Genomic DNA, 19,977 nt, shown 5'->3' on the forward strand with positions numbered 1-19,977 from the left:
ATGAACTCGAATACTAATAAGCAACAGATAAACTATTCTCTTACATTACTAAACAGGATTAATTAAAAAAATTAGATTACTAATAAAAATTTCAAAAATATTGATTTAAAAATGAAATATAAAGTAGAACAAGGTTATTATTTGATATAATTAAACATTGACTTGTTTTAAATTATATTATATAAATTTTTCAAATGTTTGTATGTACTATCACCAACTATGTTAACTGTTACAAGCTGTACACAAAGTTATACCGTGTTTCATTACATAATCATTAAACAAATAAAAATTCATTAAACTAAAAAAACTCAGAAAATATATTCTCAGTACTGTAATATTGTTTTAAATATTTAACCCTAATAATAATAATAATGATTTACTTTTATAAGAATTTGTATTTATCACATTATTTAGATTATTTTTTAAATTGTGCAAAATTAACTAAAACTTTTTTATTTATTAAAATATTAATATATAAATATTTTAATCTTTTCACAGGTGAAATAGATATATCAATATAATTTTCTTACATTTATTTTTCAACTTTTAAATTTTTGTGTAAATACATTTTAATTTTTATATTGTATTTTTATCGTGTTCATTATTATTCATAAAGTTAGCATGGATTCTATATGTATAATTAGATAAATATTATAATATTTCAAAAAAGGAAAGATATAAATAAGAATGAATATTTTTACTATTAAAATTACTTTTAATAAGTTTATTCAATATAATATAAAGAGAAAAAATTATTTTAGTTTCTGAAAAATGAAAAAAAAATGAAAATCTCAATAAAGTTTTGAACATAGGACTCAAACTTTTCAAAAATATGGTTACAATATTTTTTCACTTATAAAGTTATAAAATAATCGAATTTATTTAAAATCTTCATTAGAAGAAAAAATTGTGAATATTGAATTTGATGAAAGTGTTTTGTTTTTTCAACTCATAATTTAAAACAGTAAAATTAAGTTTAATTATTGGAAATTATATTTAAATTAATTTAATTCTTTGTAATTTAAGAAATAATCTAATATAAAATACAAGCTGTGCATTAAAAAAAATTAATCGAATTAAATTTATAGCAAAACAATCGATTGATGGCATTATTAAGTTTGATTATTAATTTGCTTGATGACTTTAGCATCTGTAATAATATGTAATATATAAAATAATAATAATCGATCTTATGAAATATCTTGTGTCTGTGCATTTGTTGACACCGTTCTGGTCTAACAATAAAAAAAGTAATTCACCATTATCAGTATTAGATTTCCGCTTAGTCTACAGAAAAAAAATAAATGAGATAAATTAATATATATGCTTTTAGAATTTACCTGATGTATGACAAATATTCTATTGTCTTCACGAAGTAATGTTTGATCATTGTGAGAGCATTAGAGGATTGCATTAAGTATCACTAATTATCAATGAATTTGATCACTATTATTTTACACAAATTTAAGCTTTTTAAATATTGTGAAACACAAACATACCGAAAAGTTAATAAGCAGGGGTATTGATTTGAAAAGAGACAAATCGTCTAAAAGAAAAATATTGAATCATTTAAAATAATAATTAGTTTATTGTTATATTGTATATCGTATAAAATTGTTTTTTCAATTTGTAACAGTCTATAAATCTAGATCTAAAATTGAGTCTTATGCAGTATCAAATAAATATTTTAAAATAATTTTATTTGTTAATTCTTTCTAAACATTGGAATGTATGTAAACAATATATGAAATATATAAAGTCTCAAACATTTTTTCAACCTGTTACAACTTAATCAATATGGATTCGGTCAATTTTTTTTACGATAATGATTTATGATAAAATTGGATCAAACATATACATATATATATATATATATATATATATATATATATATATATATACAATAAATGTTTTAATCCATTGAAATACTATTTATAAAAGTTTTTCTTTTAAATCACTTTTTTTACAATAAGTGAATAACATTAATATTAAAGTAAATAATGCAAACTATAAAATTGCAAAAATTCCATTTTATTTTATAATATAATATATTATCAGATATGATATATGAAAGAAAAAATATTAAATATTGTTAAATTACTTTCAATAACTATATTTTTAATATATTTTTATTATATTGTTTTTTTTTTATTTAATTATAACTATATATTTTCATTATATAAATAATTGTATATATACTAATCATATTTTTAAAATATGAAAGTTTTTTTTTAATTTAATAAATAACTTCTTATTTGCGAAACTATATTTATTAATTAAAATGAAATTAAAATTTTTAAAGATATGAAAAAATATATTCTTAGAATTAGAGCAAAAATATACTGATCATATTACAACCTTCAATTCTTACTGCGCAATACAGAACAAAAAAGTAATCAACAAAATTAGCACAGTTTTGCGTAGTATTGTAAAATATTTAAACTACAAAAAAAGGTGAAAGATTTTCAACTACAAAAAGTTTTATTTTACTTTAATTAATCACTGTATTAAAGCTAAAAAATTCTTTTTTAATTATATAAAAATATAATTTTAATTATTTACTGAATAACCACTTAAATTATCTTTTTCTCTTTTGATTACTTTCGACATTTAATTCGAATTTCATACAAATATTGAAGGTTTTTAATAATACTTATTTTAATCATTATGTATTTTTCCTTATAATTTTCTAAAACTGTTATTATTTTCTACGCAAATAACATTTTCAAGACTGTACATAGTTATAATCATGCTAAAATTTAATGTATAGATATTTTATTATTTATGACTAATAACTAACAAAAATGTGCTTTAATGAAGAACGTAACGTTTAAATAAATTTTTAAAAAATAAATAAAAAGTGTATGTAACATATTTAATTTTACTTTAAAAATAAATTCTTCTTTTACATTTTTTTTTTGCCAGGGAAAAAGTTAATTATTTCTTCTACTTGCGATTTTTTATTATTCTACATAGTATTATAGTATTATACATAGTATACATAGTAATATAGAATTATAAATAGTGTAAATAGTATTATACTATTATGCATGGTATTGTAGTATTATACATTGTATATATAATATTAAAGCATTATACGTAATATACGTAGTATTTGAGTATTATACACAGTATAATAGTTAGTAATAGTAGCTAATAATAGTATAGTATTATACATGTATAATAATAGAAACTAATAAATAGTTAATACTAAAAAATAATTAATACAAACTGTATTATTGGTCTCATTCCTACCTTATCTTTACGAATTAAATACATAATGAAATACACAATTTTTTTGCTATACAAATAATATTAATAGATTAAAGTAAACAAAAATAGGCACGGAAATGTATAATTAAAAATATTTACTAGTTATTTCTTGTTTTAAATTCAACACTTATTTATTTTTCCTTAATTTATTTTTATTTTTTTTTCTAAATTCTACATATTTTTGTATTTTAATTATAGAATTGATGAATAGCGATAATCTTAAGGTGGAAATTTTTTAAGCAAATGACATTGAAAAATATGAAATTTTAAAATCCATAATTTGCAGAAAATATGTCTTTGAAACGAATGACAATATTCTTGCTAAGGAATTATTGAAAAATAAAAGACCACAAACAATTAAACTTCCACAGATAAATAATTCAAATAGGAACGTCTTTTTAAACGTAAATAGAAGATAAAATCATTCATAAGTATTAAATACTGTTAAATTATTAAATATATGCTCGTAAATAGAAAAATGGTATAGTTGTATATATATAATTCTGTCGATAACATAATCTGCCAGTTAAAATCCATTGATAATTATTTTTTATGACAACCTAAAATTTTTACAGTAAACTTATCAATTCAGTTTACTTGATATAGATTTTTTTTTTTTACAATAGTTTTTCCCTATATACCGAAATTGGAAATATTATTTATAATTTAGTTTCTTATCAATGAAATTTTATTTATTTGATTCATAGTAGCTATAATAATATAAATATAATAATGATATAAAGTGAATATTAACTTAACTGAAAGTAAATATGTTGATTAACTGATCTAAACTGATCTATTACCTGATAAAACTAAAATTTTATTTGCAATTTTATATATCGAGATTAAAACATTATATGATACAATAAAGCTAACTATACTTAATAATCTAAAAGCTTTATTAAATAACAAATCTGAATTTTTTAATTTCACAAATTTTTGTAAACTTCATATTTGAATATTTTGAATTTATTTTTGTTTATTTTTTTTGTAATTTGACTGAATTTTTTTTATAATTTAATATTTTTATTACAATATAATTTGTATTAAAATACAATGGCTTCTATAATCAGTTACTAAAAATATATTAAAATAAAATGATTTGTAAAAAATATAATGAATAATCAGGTCACTCAGGTCACCTTTATAAAATTTAGAAAAATAAATTAAGTTAAACATACTACATAAAATAATCCCAATACATTAATAAAAATCTATTATAAAAAATATTTTTAAAATTTTTTATTTAAAACTTTTAGATTCAATTATTCATATAATAAGCAACTAAAATAAATTTGGATTTGAAATGTTTCCAAGACTAAATGACACAATTTGCTTACATTGCTTATGTAACTACTCAATTTATAATCAATGAAATGCAGTGCAACGAATAAAACTTTTGCAACAATAGTTAAATAAAATACTGTAATCCCATATTTTATGCAGATTTCGTAAATATAATAAATTAAAAAGTTGTATCTAACTTAGGTTAAGTAAAGTTTTCTATACAGTTTGTATTATTAATTTTCATTTAATTTCATTTTATTTTCATTTAATATATAAAATATATATGCACTATATATAATTTTTTTAATATTTATATATCTAATATTATTGTTATTGTAAAGTATGAAAAAAATCTAAAGTAAAAAAGAGCAGTCTTGAATTTTCAGTACTTCAATACTGTTTAATGAATTATGAAAGATGAACACTGACTTTTGTCTGAAGGTTGGATGTTGTTACATGGAAAATAGTATTTGATGTTCATCTTCAATAATTGACTTGATTATATATATATAATTATAAACACTATTACGCGTGCACATTAATAATGTACAAAAAACATATATACGTTTAATAATAAATGGAAATTTGAAAACGACTTTAAATATACAATAAACAAGTTGAATCGAAATTGTACTACAAATTATAGTAGAATTAAAAGTATTTTTCTTAAATTTATATAAAGTTAATTTTATATTATGAATAAGAAGAAAATAATTTTTAATTATTCAATTAATAAGCTACAAATACTATTGAAAATTTTGAGTTGATATAGCACTTACTCGTTTATCAAAATTCACTTACTGATAATAAGTGGCAAAGATAAAATATTATAAATAATATATAGCAGATATATTAAAATTAACTAGAATTTAGATAAAATTTTTAAATTATTCTTGAAAAAATGACTGTAAATTGATATAAATAAGGACAGCGAAATTAAATATCAATTATAATAAAGAGTTACATTATCACTACCTTTCATGTAGCATTTTTTAAATGTCCATACAATATTTTAAATGTAAATAATTAACAATAATTATCTTCAAATACCATTATTAATTAATTAATTTATATAAATTGACTAGTTGTGCTATTAAATAATAAAATGTATATTGAAAAAAAAGTTAGCATTACTCCTTCAATCCGTTACGATATCTCACACTTATTAATAAACATAGCTTTCTTATTTTTGCAATTATATTTTAACATTTCAAAGTAATTTAATCATCAAAAAAAAAAAACTTAAAAAATCATCAGGCTGCAATCAATTTATTTACTGTTTACTCAGCTACTATATCATTTAAAGATAGAAAAGACATTCTCAATACTAAAAAATAAAAATTGAATCTATGAGTGTACGTATGCATTTTATTACATACTTAATATGCTCATAATACATTAATTTGGATTGTGTTTTATGTGGTTTAAGTACATATGTATTCTTTACTAACATACCAGTCACAAATGCCTTTGTTTACTTGTCGATGAATAACACATATGATTAGCATTTGATTGACAATGTTATTATCTTATCTTGTAGTTACCAACAAGGGAGGAGAAGAAGAAATGTAGAAGTACAAGAAAAGGCGTCGCATTCCTTTAACACGTCAGTGCATAGTCACCGAAAGAAAAGTCGTCTTTTTTTAAATGATTTTACTTTATGTTCCTCTTCTATAAAGGAAAAATGATAAGCAATTTTGAATCGATTAATGATGTTGTTATGTTTATCATAATTGTTAACTAAAATAATTCAATTTATTATATTACATAAATTATTAAGTTTTTCTGTATTTATATAAGTATGTCAACATTTATATGCTATAATTAATTTAATTAATTTATAAAGAAATTTATAAGCTATTACTGTTAATTTTTTAAATTAAATTATGTCCCATGAAAATAATAAATACTTTTATATTTTAAGAATTTGTTGAGGTTTAACATTAGAAAATATTTGGAATATGTCACAGAAATATATGTATAATGGATTTTAATTAATTAAAAATATTCATTTTATTATTGCATTTAACTGTATAGAACATTGATGTGCGACGAGTATAATTATTACTTATTTTTAGCTGACTTTGCTTTTGAAACTAACGTTATTTAAAATACGAAGAAAAAAGTAAATTGTTTGAATTTTACACACGCTAATCTTTAAAGTAATTTGTAACTGCTATACAAAATTTATATAAATAAGAGCTGACGTATATTTATTTGGGTTACTTTAATTATTCATTGAGAAACTGTATGAAATAAATAAGTTATATTTCAAGGGAAATTAAATATTATTGAGATATTGTGTTAGATTCACGATGCATTTTTGTACCTTTCCGCTTTATTGCGTTTTAACTTAGAACACCTCATTTCTATGACTGTGTGAATCTTACTATCTTAATTACACTTTTTTATATCTATAGAATTCGTGTGCATTAGTGTATATGCCCGCACTAAAAACATTGATCCGATTAACAAGGACTATTAATTATATTGTGTTTACAAGATAGCGTGCTCCTTTTTTCTTGTACAGATCGGAATTTCAACAATGCATAACAAGACGACTGGATCCATGATTTATATACATACACGTGAATGTAAAGAAGCTCAGTGAAAAAAATTCCGAAGGCAAGCAATAGTCCAAAGAAGAGAGTTAGAAAAGCTCCATAGCATTCTGTAAGGCCGACGCTCAGGAAGCGATTGCTCGAGCTGCACACTGGCTTTTTCGTATAAAGCCGCGTTAGCTCGCGAGTACGTAGTCCGCTCTCCTGTAACAGTAGACCACTGCAATGCAATGAAATTAATCAATTTGTTTTTAACATTTACTTTTTTGGTGCTGGAATTTACCACCAAAGGCAAGCCCAATTCCACTAATAAAATTGGACGTACATACGTGCACTGCTCAAGAACTACTAAATAACGCGACTTGTCCCGAAGAATAGTCACGGGTAATTCTTTAATTAAGCATCTCTTTAATTACAAATTATAAATATTTTTATTTACTTTTTGTTATATTTTTCAATATTAAATTATTTTACTCGTACCATTCAAACGTGTAAATGCATGTGCAGAATATTGTAGATATAAATTACTCTTGAAAATATTTTATTTTCTTTTTAAAAGATTTTATCGTAGAAAATAAAAAAAAGGAACTTATTTAAATCTAGACTTATATTAATTTATTTATACGTTCTTGTCATTGATGTTTTGAGAATGCGTAGCTTGCCTGATAATAGGCCAGGGTAACAATTGTTTTCTTACTTTTCTTGTTTTACAGATCTAGTCAGAATGTTTAAGTGCTGATTCATGGTTAATTTTCATTATGTAATAAATCTAGTAGAAATAAATAACATATTCGATGCAATGTGAATCAGCGTATTTTTATTAGTATATTTTGTATTTTTTTTTATAGATAGCATCCTGACCATTTTTTTTATCTCAATTTGTTTTCACTTATTATCATAAGTCAAATCATTAGTTTTAAAATTATATATGGTATGTATATGTATATATAGATTTATTCATCAATTTATATCAAACATTTTAATTATTAAACAAGTTTGATTACTGCAATTTTACATGTTGTAATGGTAGGATAATTTTCATATGATATACTTTTTTTATATTCACTGGTTAATTTATACTAATACGTAATAATAATAATAATAATAATAATAATAATAATAATAATAATAATAATAATAATACAACTTTTCCATGCTTGAAGGCTTTTGTATGAATCTCGATATCAACGAATGTTAATATGAATGAACCAAGCATATAAATAATATCAAAAGATCAAAGTGCAACGTACCCGACCCTTAACAGCTCTAAATATGGTGATCTCCTTCTGACAATGAAATGTGGGTCGAAAACGTTGAAATAGTCAATCTCGTGAAAACCACACTTCTCATCTTCTGCAAAGGTTTCTTGGATAATTTTATAGGCACATCCGAGTTCGACATGAAAAGCGAATTGACCATGTCTGATGCGTTCGATTCCATCTTCAATTGCATACCAATTGGTTTTGTGGGTGCCACGGGGCTCAATTCGCTCTTCAAAAATTGCACGACGCACCGGATCCTTGAACGACTTAAAATAGTAACGATTGTATACATTATCGTGAGCGGCAAGAGTTAGAGGACTTTCTAATAAATCTTTCAAACTCTTTATTGATGTTGTAGTCGATTGAAGAAGGGCCACGATATTAGCTGTGTATGCTGCATACAAGTTCAGAGCGGCCATCAGGCTCATTAGTACGATTATACGAGTACTTACTGATCGAGGCTCATACCAGGAACCTATATCAATAATCTTATGTTAATTTCTTTCATTCATTGGCGAATCTTGTAATGGTATTAAGATTGTGGTAGCTTCGATTATTTGTAACCATAACACGAATGCATTACAATTTAATGAAACTGTATTTACTTTTAATCCGCTTGTTTAAATAACATATATTTTTATATCTGTTAATAAATAATATTGAAGCTTACTTGTACATTGAAAATATAAAATCAAGTTAGATATTTCGTAAGTATTTATTTTACACCTAATTTAAAGTTTACTGTTAATAGAATCAATAGATATATTTTAATAAGAATTTCATTTTTATAGTTAAAAATTTATAATTTATTGTGATGAAATTGTATTTTAACTTATACTAAGCTTCATATATTAATGATAAACTTTATATTTTTTATTTATATTTTTCAATTATATATTTTTTCACGCTTATATGTACGTAAGCAGCTTCTTTTTTAATATTTACTATACTGATAGAATAATGTTAAGAAAAATTGACAAAAAAGAAATATAGCATTCAATACATACATATGAATTAATACAAATATTTTGTAATTATATATAATAACTGTCTATCTCTCTAAATATTTTTCAATTTTAAGATAATAAAATTATATTACAAATCGATAAGTTTTTATGCAAACTAATAGCATCACATCTAAATATTATAATTTTGATTTATATAACGAGTTCGATATTGTACATATATCTATATTTATGAAGCATCACAGACACTTTATTTTAATTACTTGTTAAGACGAACGATGAATTTTAGAACAATAGTTAATATGGTAATCAAAAGTTAATATGGTCCATCAAAAATATGTCGCGTTAATCTACAGTTTTTTTCCACGTATTTTCTTTTAAATCAATAGTAGATAAGATACGAAAAATTAACAAGCATTTTGCAATCAACATAAAAATATTAAGCATATTTATGAATGAAAGTTATATTTATAAAAAAAAAATAATAATAATAACATTTTCTTGATAATTGCGATAGACAACGTTTATACCCGTAATTTTATAACTGTAATAATATATACAATATTAAAAGTTAAATTTAGAAATTCTTTTCAAGATATTGTTTTAATTATTAAATTAATATAAATTTGTTGAAATAACAATTTATTAGTAATTATAATATTTGATATCGAAATAATATATATTATCATTTTAAGAAAAATTTTTACTATTCATAATCCCATTAAAAACTTATGAATATTAAAACAATTATGAATTAATGTAAAACGAAACTTCGTTTTCAATATTAAAGTAATAATTATTATATTCGAGAGAAAATTAAAATAAATTACTTTTAAGAAAATGAACTGAATTATAATTGAATCTATAAATGATTAAAGTCTGTAAATCATTGGTTGTGTTTCGGTATAAATCTTATATATTAACACTTTGAATATATCATTAATTAAATTGCAAAAAATTCTATACTAACTAAATATTTCTAATGTTGAATTAAAAATTTTGTACTAGTAGTGTATTAAAACTTAAAATTATAAAAGTACATAATTATAATTTTATATTAAATATTTATTATTATTAAGTATGTTTATATTTACTTTTTATAATAATGTAATTATGATAAGGAAAAAAATATAATGGAAGCTTAACGAATTATTATATTCATTTTAAGAAAAATTGTTATATTAATAAATAGAATTTAGTATTATTTACTATACTTGAAAATAATTATTCCATTTGTATAAAGAGGATAAATTTTTGAAAAATAAAATAAAAAATATTAATACAATTTTATAAAATATTATATTATGATATATGATAATGTATTATCAATTTAAAAAAGAAGTAATAATACGCAATTTTATAGTTTCGTATATTATAAGTTATAAGTTATTAAAATTATTATAGTTTAAAAAATGATTATTTATGAATAAAAATGTTTGTAATTTAAAGTTTAAACAATTCCTTCAAAAATGTTTTTATTGTTATGCAACGGCAATATTTTTGTTTCTGATTATTATATAGGAGATAAAATTTTTTAATATTGCAAATAATATTTTTTTTATTATAAGATCAATAAAAAAAAACAGATTTAACAGTTACAAATTTTTGATGGAATAAATTAATAGAACAATTATTTATAAAGTATTATTTTGAAAAGCACTTTTAATACGTTGGCGATAATATCGAACAAAAAAATTTGAAGTATACGAACTAATGAGCTAATAATTATTAAATGTGATGCAATTAATACAGTTCATAAGAATTATTATCAATTATCTAATAATCACCGTTAATAATAAAAAGAATATAATAAAAAAAATTTTTTTTTACGTATGTATATGCGAACTCTTTAAATACTATTCTTATCAACCTAACAGAGTGAATTATTTTTGTTTATTAATCTTCAGTATTAATATAGATAACATATAATTTATTACCGAAACAGATTGTTTGTTATTACATATTTTATATTTTTAAAAAAGAAAATAATTCGTTTCATATTTTATTAAAGCCATTAGTAAAGCCAAGATTTTATCCTTGATAATAATATATACAAAATAAATTAAGTTCTATATTTATTATTCTTTACTAGTTGCTAACTTATTCATAATATTTCAAATATCCCTATCAATATTATCCTAGCAATCATAATAAGAAGTAAGTTTTAATAAGTTTCGATAAACTCTAAGGAGATTTATATTTTATAATTGTCTTTAAACGATAATTATCATTTAAAATTCATATACCTTGCTGAGACACGGCGCCTACGATGACAAGCAAATCGTCACTAAGGTTAGGTGGGTATGGTTCGCGTTCATGTTGTTTATTGATCGACTGAAACCACTCTAATCGCATCGCAGGATACTGAAGTATAACCAGTAAAATTATAAGAGCACATATGCTGAACCACACTGAATTACGAAAGGGTAGCTTAAAAAGATTTGAGATTGACGAAAGTGGTGGACGTCGAAATATGAAACGTATTCTGAATTTTAAAATGCAAATATAAAAAGCATATTATTTTCAAACAAATATTAAATAATATAAGATAAATGATAATATAAATGTTGAAATACACTTATTAGTAGTTACTCAAATTTTTTTTATTAACACAATCTTTACAAGATTTAATAATGATAAGTGCCTTCTAATAATAACGTAATTAAAATTTATATTTACAAATAATACAATACGAACTTTAATTTTATAAACTAAGATGATCAAATTTCTTATTAACGAGGACAATAATATATTCAAACAAGTGTAATTTAAAATATAATAAAATTATGAATTGCTTATTTATCTTTATACGGAAGGCGTAAATTATCAGTTTGTACATTGAAGTTTTATCTGCTGACGTTTTGTATAATAGTTATTTGCTATATCAGAAAAAAATCTATTGAATCATCATTGTAATTATAATTGTATGCATATATATATATATATATATATATATATATATTTTCTGTTAATAATTAAAAATGTTATGTATATATATATATATATATTCTGTTAATAATTAAAAATGTTATGTTTTTAAGAAATCTCATTGGATTTCATAGAAATGTAAGAAAAAAGTTAAATATCAGAAACTAAGGTAAAAAATTTATTATATATTGTAGAACTATTAATAAATTTGTGAAAAAATTTGAATTTGTGCAATTTTGAAAATATTAACTAACAAAACAAAATTTAATTATTTCAATAAACAGAATTTTATATAAATCCATTCCTCATAAAATGTGATAAAAAGTAATATTACACTAATTAAACTGTTTTAAAATAAAAAGGTTAGATAATAAATAAAAATCATCTTTATTTTATTTTATAAAGAATTATTGATTTAAATTTTATTAAAAAAAATTAAAATATGAACGTTTTATTATTTTAGATTTTTTAAATATTTGAATAAATTTTTAGAAAAACCCAATCTCAAATATATATATATATATATATATATATATATATATATATGTATATGCATATTTATATGTCATAACATTTTTTACTCATTGCATTTTAACGTTGAATTAATAGTAATACTTATTTCACTCGACCACTGAATTCCTTAAATTATTCGTAATTATATGAAATAAGTAGTTTAACTGAGTGAAAAATTTGAATTATGATAAGAACTTTTCTTGTGCTTAATGCACAAATTTTCATTAACATAGTTCATAGCTTGTATGCTAATTTGCAACGAAATTTTAACCAATTATAACGTAATATTTAATATTTTTTCATTAAAAGTCAAATAAATGTCTGTATTAATTTTAATTTATTTAATTTAGGAAATAAATTTAAAAATTTTTTTTGAATATGAAGAAAAGCATGTTTTTATTTTGATGCCAAATTAGGTTTTTTTATTATACAATAGAATTATAATATTCTATTGTAAAATAAAAACTTTTATTATTAATCGTTTATTATTAAATATTACTTTATGTAATAATTTAATTGTTTAAAAGTGATTGAATATTTGACAATAGAATCTTGAATAATTAGAGCATTATAATGATAAACATTTACAAAGATGAAAATAATCTAAATCTGAAATTATAATATTTAAAATGTTAGTTTTGTAATTTACAAACAGCTCAAATATTGCTGTATTCGCCAAATAATCAATATTATAAATATTTTTAAAAGAAAAATTATTATAAATATTTAAAATTATTTTAATAATAATAAATTATCTTAATAAAAACTTCATTCTTACCCAGTTGGTGTTGATAGTGCAATATACTGTATAACGCCTATACGCTCTTTTACCAGAAAACTTCCTGTCCCACCGAAGTCGATCTCGTCACGCTGTAGCATACCGATCATACCGCCCCAGGAGCCGTTTGAATTTTGATATCCCCAAGTATTAGTTTGCTTGAAAGTTACTCTATGTTTTCAATTTTTCAATTAATTAACAATAAAATTGAATATTTTTTATATAAATTAAAACTTATCAATAAATCTTTTCTTGCGAGTTAAAAATGACGGCTATAATAAAATACATTATATGGTTTACATATTAAGAAAAGGGTATTTTTAATATTAATGCTTTAATTCATCATAGATATAAATGTATAAGCCCATCGAGTAGAGAGAAAATATATTGCGTTATAAACTTTATTTTGCTCATCTTATTGAACGTAAACGCCTTTGGATATTTGAGTAACCAGTATTACAAAATCTTAATAAAGTAACAATTTTTCTTCAAAATTTTTAATATATATAAGTTTATAAACACTGCATTAATAAATAATACATAGAACCAGTAAATTTTTATTTTATACAAATGAAATTTTAATTTAATTTGAACCATTTGTTGGAAGTTATCAAAAATCAATATGGACTTAGCTTTAAAAATTTGTCATATAATCGAACGTTCTGGAATTTTGAATCGTGCTTTATTTTGGATTTAAGTAAATTTCGTTTAGTTAAAATTAACTTTGATCCTTCTTAATACTCACTTAACATAAAATTACAATCGCAATTGGGTTTATTTAATCAATATTCTGTTACAGATAATATTAACAATTTTCATAACATTCAATAATTTTTGCATAAAATTTTTCACCTAAATTTATTTATAGAAATCGCTTTTGCTTCATAAATAATTAGAAAGAGGAGAGAGAGAGAGAGAGAGAGAGAGAGAGAGAGAGAGAGAGAGAGAGAGATAGAGATAATTTCGACATTACAACTAATAATTGAAAGTAATTATTTCTTCAAATCATTAGTCCTAATAAAAAAATAGGATTACATAATTTTTTTAACATTATTTAGTAAGTGTTTGAACTAATTTAGGATTTCCATAAAAAAATTTCAGAATATATTACGATATAGTGAATATAATTAATAGAATGATAATTTCCTAAACAATAAACTGTATATAAAAAGCACTATTGATTCAAAATCTTATATTTATCTTCAAATATAAATTAAAGTAGAAGGTAAATACAATTACTTTTTCTGCCTTATAAATATGAACTGTTTAAAAAGAAAGTAAAAATTATTTTTTTACAATAATTCTAATGTTAGTACAATTGAAAATCGTGAAATTATTTCACGAGATTACAAAATAAATATGCTAAAAACTCACTAACGTAGCGTTTAGTATATTCACTAGATGTAGTACCCAAGGATAGTTACATTTTGTTATGGAATCAATATGTCGATCCTGGTAATCAGTTAAATGATTGATTGTATCAGGATTAGTTATCTGTAAAATATTTAGAGCAAATTCAAAGAATTAGAATAGCAAATAATTGATGATTCAGTTAATAAAACAAAATCTTTTTATAGAAATTGATTTTAATTTTTTAAATAAAGTTAATTAATAAGCTATATAAAAATTATATTTAGTTACTTATAAAATATAAAAATTCGATTTACTACTCATTCTAAAAAGATACATTTCTTAATATAATCATTAATTTATTTTTTATCTAATATTATTAATAAAATAATCTTAAGAAATATATAAAATTATATTAATAAGTATATTTTTTTAATTATACTTTAATTATAATTATAATTTAATATATAAATTTTTATATTAAAATAAATAAAAAATATTTCGATATGTTTAATATTACCGTTTACTGTTCGGTTAAATTGTAAATTGTAAGAGTATATACTTTTGTAGAAGATAATGAGTTGTAGCTAAATAAATTTAAGATTTCAGATAGAAAAAATAAATATTTCTTTTCCATTTTAATAATATGTTAGTTAATTAATAATAGCTGCAGATAATTTAAATATTTATTTGAATAATTCAAATAGATATTTATTAAATGTCTAAAAATATTATTTTACATAAAAATCAATAAATTAAAAATTTTTATTGTTGAATAATAATATTAAAAATTTTAAAGCTAAAAATGTTATAATATTAAGAAAAATTTATATCAATTATATTAATTTTTAACACAAAATTTCAACTAACACAAGGATATGTCTAAATAAGATATTACCATTTCTAAATTTACTTCCGTATTTTTTGGGTGTTATTAATAAGTAGGAATTGCAAATTATACACAATTTTAATAAACAATGAAGTATATAAACTCGTAATTTATTTTACTACTTTATTTTACTACAACTCTAAATTTATTTTCGTATATAATGTATTCTTTTATTTCTTTCAAAGTACATTTTTCTTTTACAATATTATATTTCTAATATGAATTTTTCATATTTAAAATATTATTATCAAGATTATAATAGTTCTTATAATAACTATAGTACTATAATAACTATAATATAATATAATACATCTTCCATTATTTTTAATATTTTTAAAATATATTTTTCAAATTCTTGTTTTAATAATACATTGATAAATTATGGAATAATATTATAATATTAATATATATGTTTCATTTACTATAATAAATTAAATTGTTAATTATTTGTAAAACTGAAAAATTTTGTGAAAAATATTGTACACACGTGAAAATTAAGTAAATATTTTTCAATTTTTACTTTAAGTAATATTAGATATATTGTTTTATAAAGAACTGGTTAAATTTTGTAGTGAAATAAAAATTTAGTGGTTTTAAAATCCTTTCAATACTTCATTAAATTAATGCCTTATGATATTTAGACAGGGTCTATTTAAAAATAAATACAAACTGTATGTATTTAAATGGTTAAAAAAAAATTTTTTTCTAACTTTTTTCTTACTCGTTTTAATTTTGAATTTTTTTACAAACTGAGAAGAGTCGATGTATGTAATAAAAATCAATTACGATAAAAAAAATGTCAACATATGTTTGTATAATACATCTTTATGCTCAGTTTTATTTTATTTTGAACACAATTTCATTTTGACCTTATTTATTTTTATTTATCTATTAACTATACATTGATATAATTTCTATATTTCTCACCACGATGCAGGATTTCAGCTGAGCACCGGCTAAATTCTTTCGTCTCCTTGATGCAATATTTTTATCTTTGACTACCAATCGTTTAGTTTCCCAAATCCAATAACCACGATCCTCAATTATGTAACGACCACTTGAGCCTGTCCAATAAATCGATAGTACTTGACCCGTTGACTGTCTCCAAATTATCACCTCACTATCTGGATAAATATCCTTTCCAGAAAATAAAGACTCAAAATCATTCGTATCATTTAAATGCTGTACCATAAGCCATTTAAATGGGGCAGCAAACAGCATCTCCCGATTCAGCCTGTATAAAAATTCCTTAGAGTCTGGACAGTCCAAATTCAAGATTAATAGAAGTTGGTGAGCGTCACCTGGTATGTCCTGACCTTCATAACCGAATTCCCTAAGAAATCAAACGTTCATCAAAGTGATACTTGAAAAAGAAGAATTTTATACTAATAAAAAAATATTATAATTGTACAGGCTCTCTTATTATTTAATTAATCGAAATATAAAATAAATATTTTATTATAATAAAAAAGTTTTGAAGATTATTGAAATTAAATACAAATTGTAAGAATTTGTGTAATATTACGTGTTGTTATAGCATTTTTCATTTTTTATTTTTTTATAATTATTGAATATTAATCATTAGTGACCAATAGTTTCTCCAAGTTTGATTTTATAAATGATAACAAATGAAATCGTGTCGGATTAAAATAATTTTATTCACAAAAATATATATATATGCTAATCATATTTATTTCTAAATAATATGTATATTAATTTTCTTATTACACTGATTACTTAAGATATTTAAAAATAAATTTGTTGATGCTTTATTAAATTGCCTATTAGATTTCTACATGCCTTTGGATTTCCTGATCAACAATTTTTTTTAAATTTTTTAATAATCTTATATCGAAGTTTTTTTTAATATAAAATTATCATTTTTACTCATATTAGAATTGATATCTGTCTTAATATTCTTCAGATAAAAGAATATTTTTTATTTAAAAAATTATAATTTATAAAGTAATTTTAGATAATGTTTAATTTCAAACTTTAAGTGTGTAGTTGAAGTTGAATAATAGTTTTTATAACGTTTACAATTAATACTTTTAATAATTTATATATACTTCTTGATTAACCAATTAAGCCATTTTATATCTAAATATTATAAATAAAGTATGCCAAATAAATATGGTCGATTACTGCAGATATCTTAATTACTTTTTACAAATTGTATGACTTGTAATTTATTACAAATTCCAAACAAAAGATTTGTTCATTAATTCTTTTTAATTTCATATTAAACATAGTTAATATGATTAATTGAATTATTTTTATTACAAATTTAACCTTTCTTTCAAATATAAATATGAATTAATTTAGTAATTGTTTTATTCATTGAAATAAATTTTATCATTGAAATTTATTATAAATAAATAATTATTATAAATAATAGTAAAATTCAAATTATATATAATAATGATATATAATAATATAATCCTATTACATAAAACATTAAATAAAAGCTTATCTTAAGAAACTTGCCACAGTAATATTTAATATTTATTTAAGTTTACTGATCATTACTTTCATTAATATTTGTCTACATAATTTAATATTTTTCCTAATTATTACGCATAACAGGAAGGCATAAAAAACTAAATTCTCCATTAAATAATAAACATCATGACTTAATGCTTATTAAATTAATTAGTAACTATTTAATAATAATAAAAACTAAACTTTTCGTCTTGTGAGTTATGGTATATGTCTTGATTTACTATAAGACTAAATATAAATTTTAATTATTTTATAAGGTAAAAGTTTAATTTCAAAATTTATCAGTGCTAATTTATATGATTTTTCGATTTAATTATGAAAAATATGGAAAATTAGTGTATTTCAATAACGGATTGTATGCATCTAACCAAGCAATTTCTCGAACTCGATTCCAATTTTGCCTAATGTTTAGTACATTACTTGGCAGGAAAGTTTTTGACAGAGTGCGCAAGAGCTGGAATCTATCATCATCTGTACTACAATCGAAGGCTGTGACACTTGTGAGCACGGTTGAAAAAAGGGATGTGCTATCGTCCTGTAAATTCATCAGCATCTCTACCAGACTCTCTTTCTCGATTTTACATAATCCTCTGGTAGGTAGAATTATCAGAAGATAAAATAAAAGTAATGACAGGAATTTAACTCTCATTGTTATGTCTGAGAAAATAACAAAACATAAATTTGACAGTTTGAAATTTGTTGAATCATTATTAACTGAATGAGTATATTTATATTATTTAAGAGGTATCTTCGATTATATTCAATGGAAAAGAATTTCCTTTATTTTTTAATATTTTTTCTTTAGAATATTACGATTTTAAATATAAAAAATGTCTGAATTTAATAACTCATACGATTAATGCAACAAAGTAAACTAAACATTATGCATTCGTTAACTAAAAATATTTTTATTAAAAAAATTATGACTTCTATTATTTTATTAAAATCACCATAATTTAAGATATTTAAAAATTATTTCATGCAAATTTGAATTCGTAATTAAATTCTGTTTCAACAATAGCAAATGTTATTGTTTAATAATTATGACTTACATCTGTGTCGTTTTATTATATTTTAATAATTGAACAATTTTAACAGTCTTAACATATTTAATGGTTATAATAAATAAAATTTTAGATAACAAAATGAAAAATAAAATTTGAGTTGAAAATATATAAAGGGTAGATGATTAAAAATATAAAAAAAATTATTAATTGGTACAAATAAAAAATGTATATACCTAAAAAAATGTGTTGAGATATTATTGGTTGATATATTAAATTTAATACAAAATGCAAAAACGAAAACAAAGAGAAAATCAATCTTGTCGCTCTAATATAGTTTTTCTTATATCAGAAATTTTTGCGAAGTCAAGAAAAGAATAAGATTCCATAAGCTTTAGCTTCGAGACAGTAAAACTATTAATTTCTAAATGATTAATTCAATGTATGCCCAAACATGTCCATTATTAAATGTCGGTAGCGGAGAAACGAGAATGTGCACATGGTGAAAGTTGGCAATCGATCGCTCTGCTCGCACGATTTCATCGAAACTTGCAAAATTAGCGCAGTACCGAACGCTACAATTACGTACATTGTTATTTTCTCTACAGTGCTGGTTGTAAATAAGATTAGATACTGCAAATGTACGTAATGAGTAAATAAAAATG

General features: G+C 21.4%; 1 protein-coding gene across 1 annotated transcript; it reads right to left on the reverse strand.

The window, feature by feature from the left end:
* Positions 1 to 7,028: 7,028 nt before the first annotated feature.
* On the reverse strand, positions 7,029 to 18,861 carry LOC105365509 (glutamate receptor ionotropic, kainate 2-like). The gene is made up of 8 exons (XM_011503702.1): positions 18,677 to 18,861; positions 16,995 to 17,139; positions 16,734 to 16,943; positions 14,946 to 15,061; positions 13,568 to 13,738; positions 11,595 to 11,833; positions 8,372 to 8,858; positions 7,029 to 7,341 (listed from the first exon to the last, which is right to left on the reverse strand). Exons 1-8 carry the CDS (start codon positions 18,859 to 18,861, stop codon positions 7,029 to 7,031), a joined length of 1,866 nt encoding a protein of 621 aa, XP_011502004.1.
* Positions 18,862 to 19,977: the final 1,116 nt, after the last annotated feature.

This window comes from Ceratosolen solmsi, unplaced genomic scaffold (assembly GCF_000503995.2).
Source record: "Ceratosolen solmsi marchali unplaced genomic scaffold, CerSol_1.0 scaffold8, whole genome shotgun sequence".
Taxonomy (NCBI): Eukaryota; Metazoa; Arthropoda; class Insecta; order Hymenoptera; family Agaonidae; genus Ceratosolen; species Ceratosolen solmsi.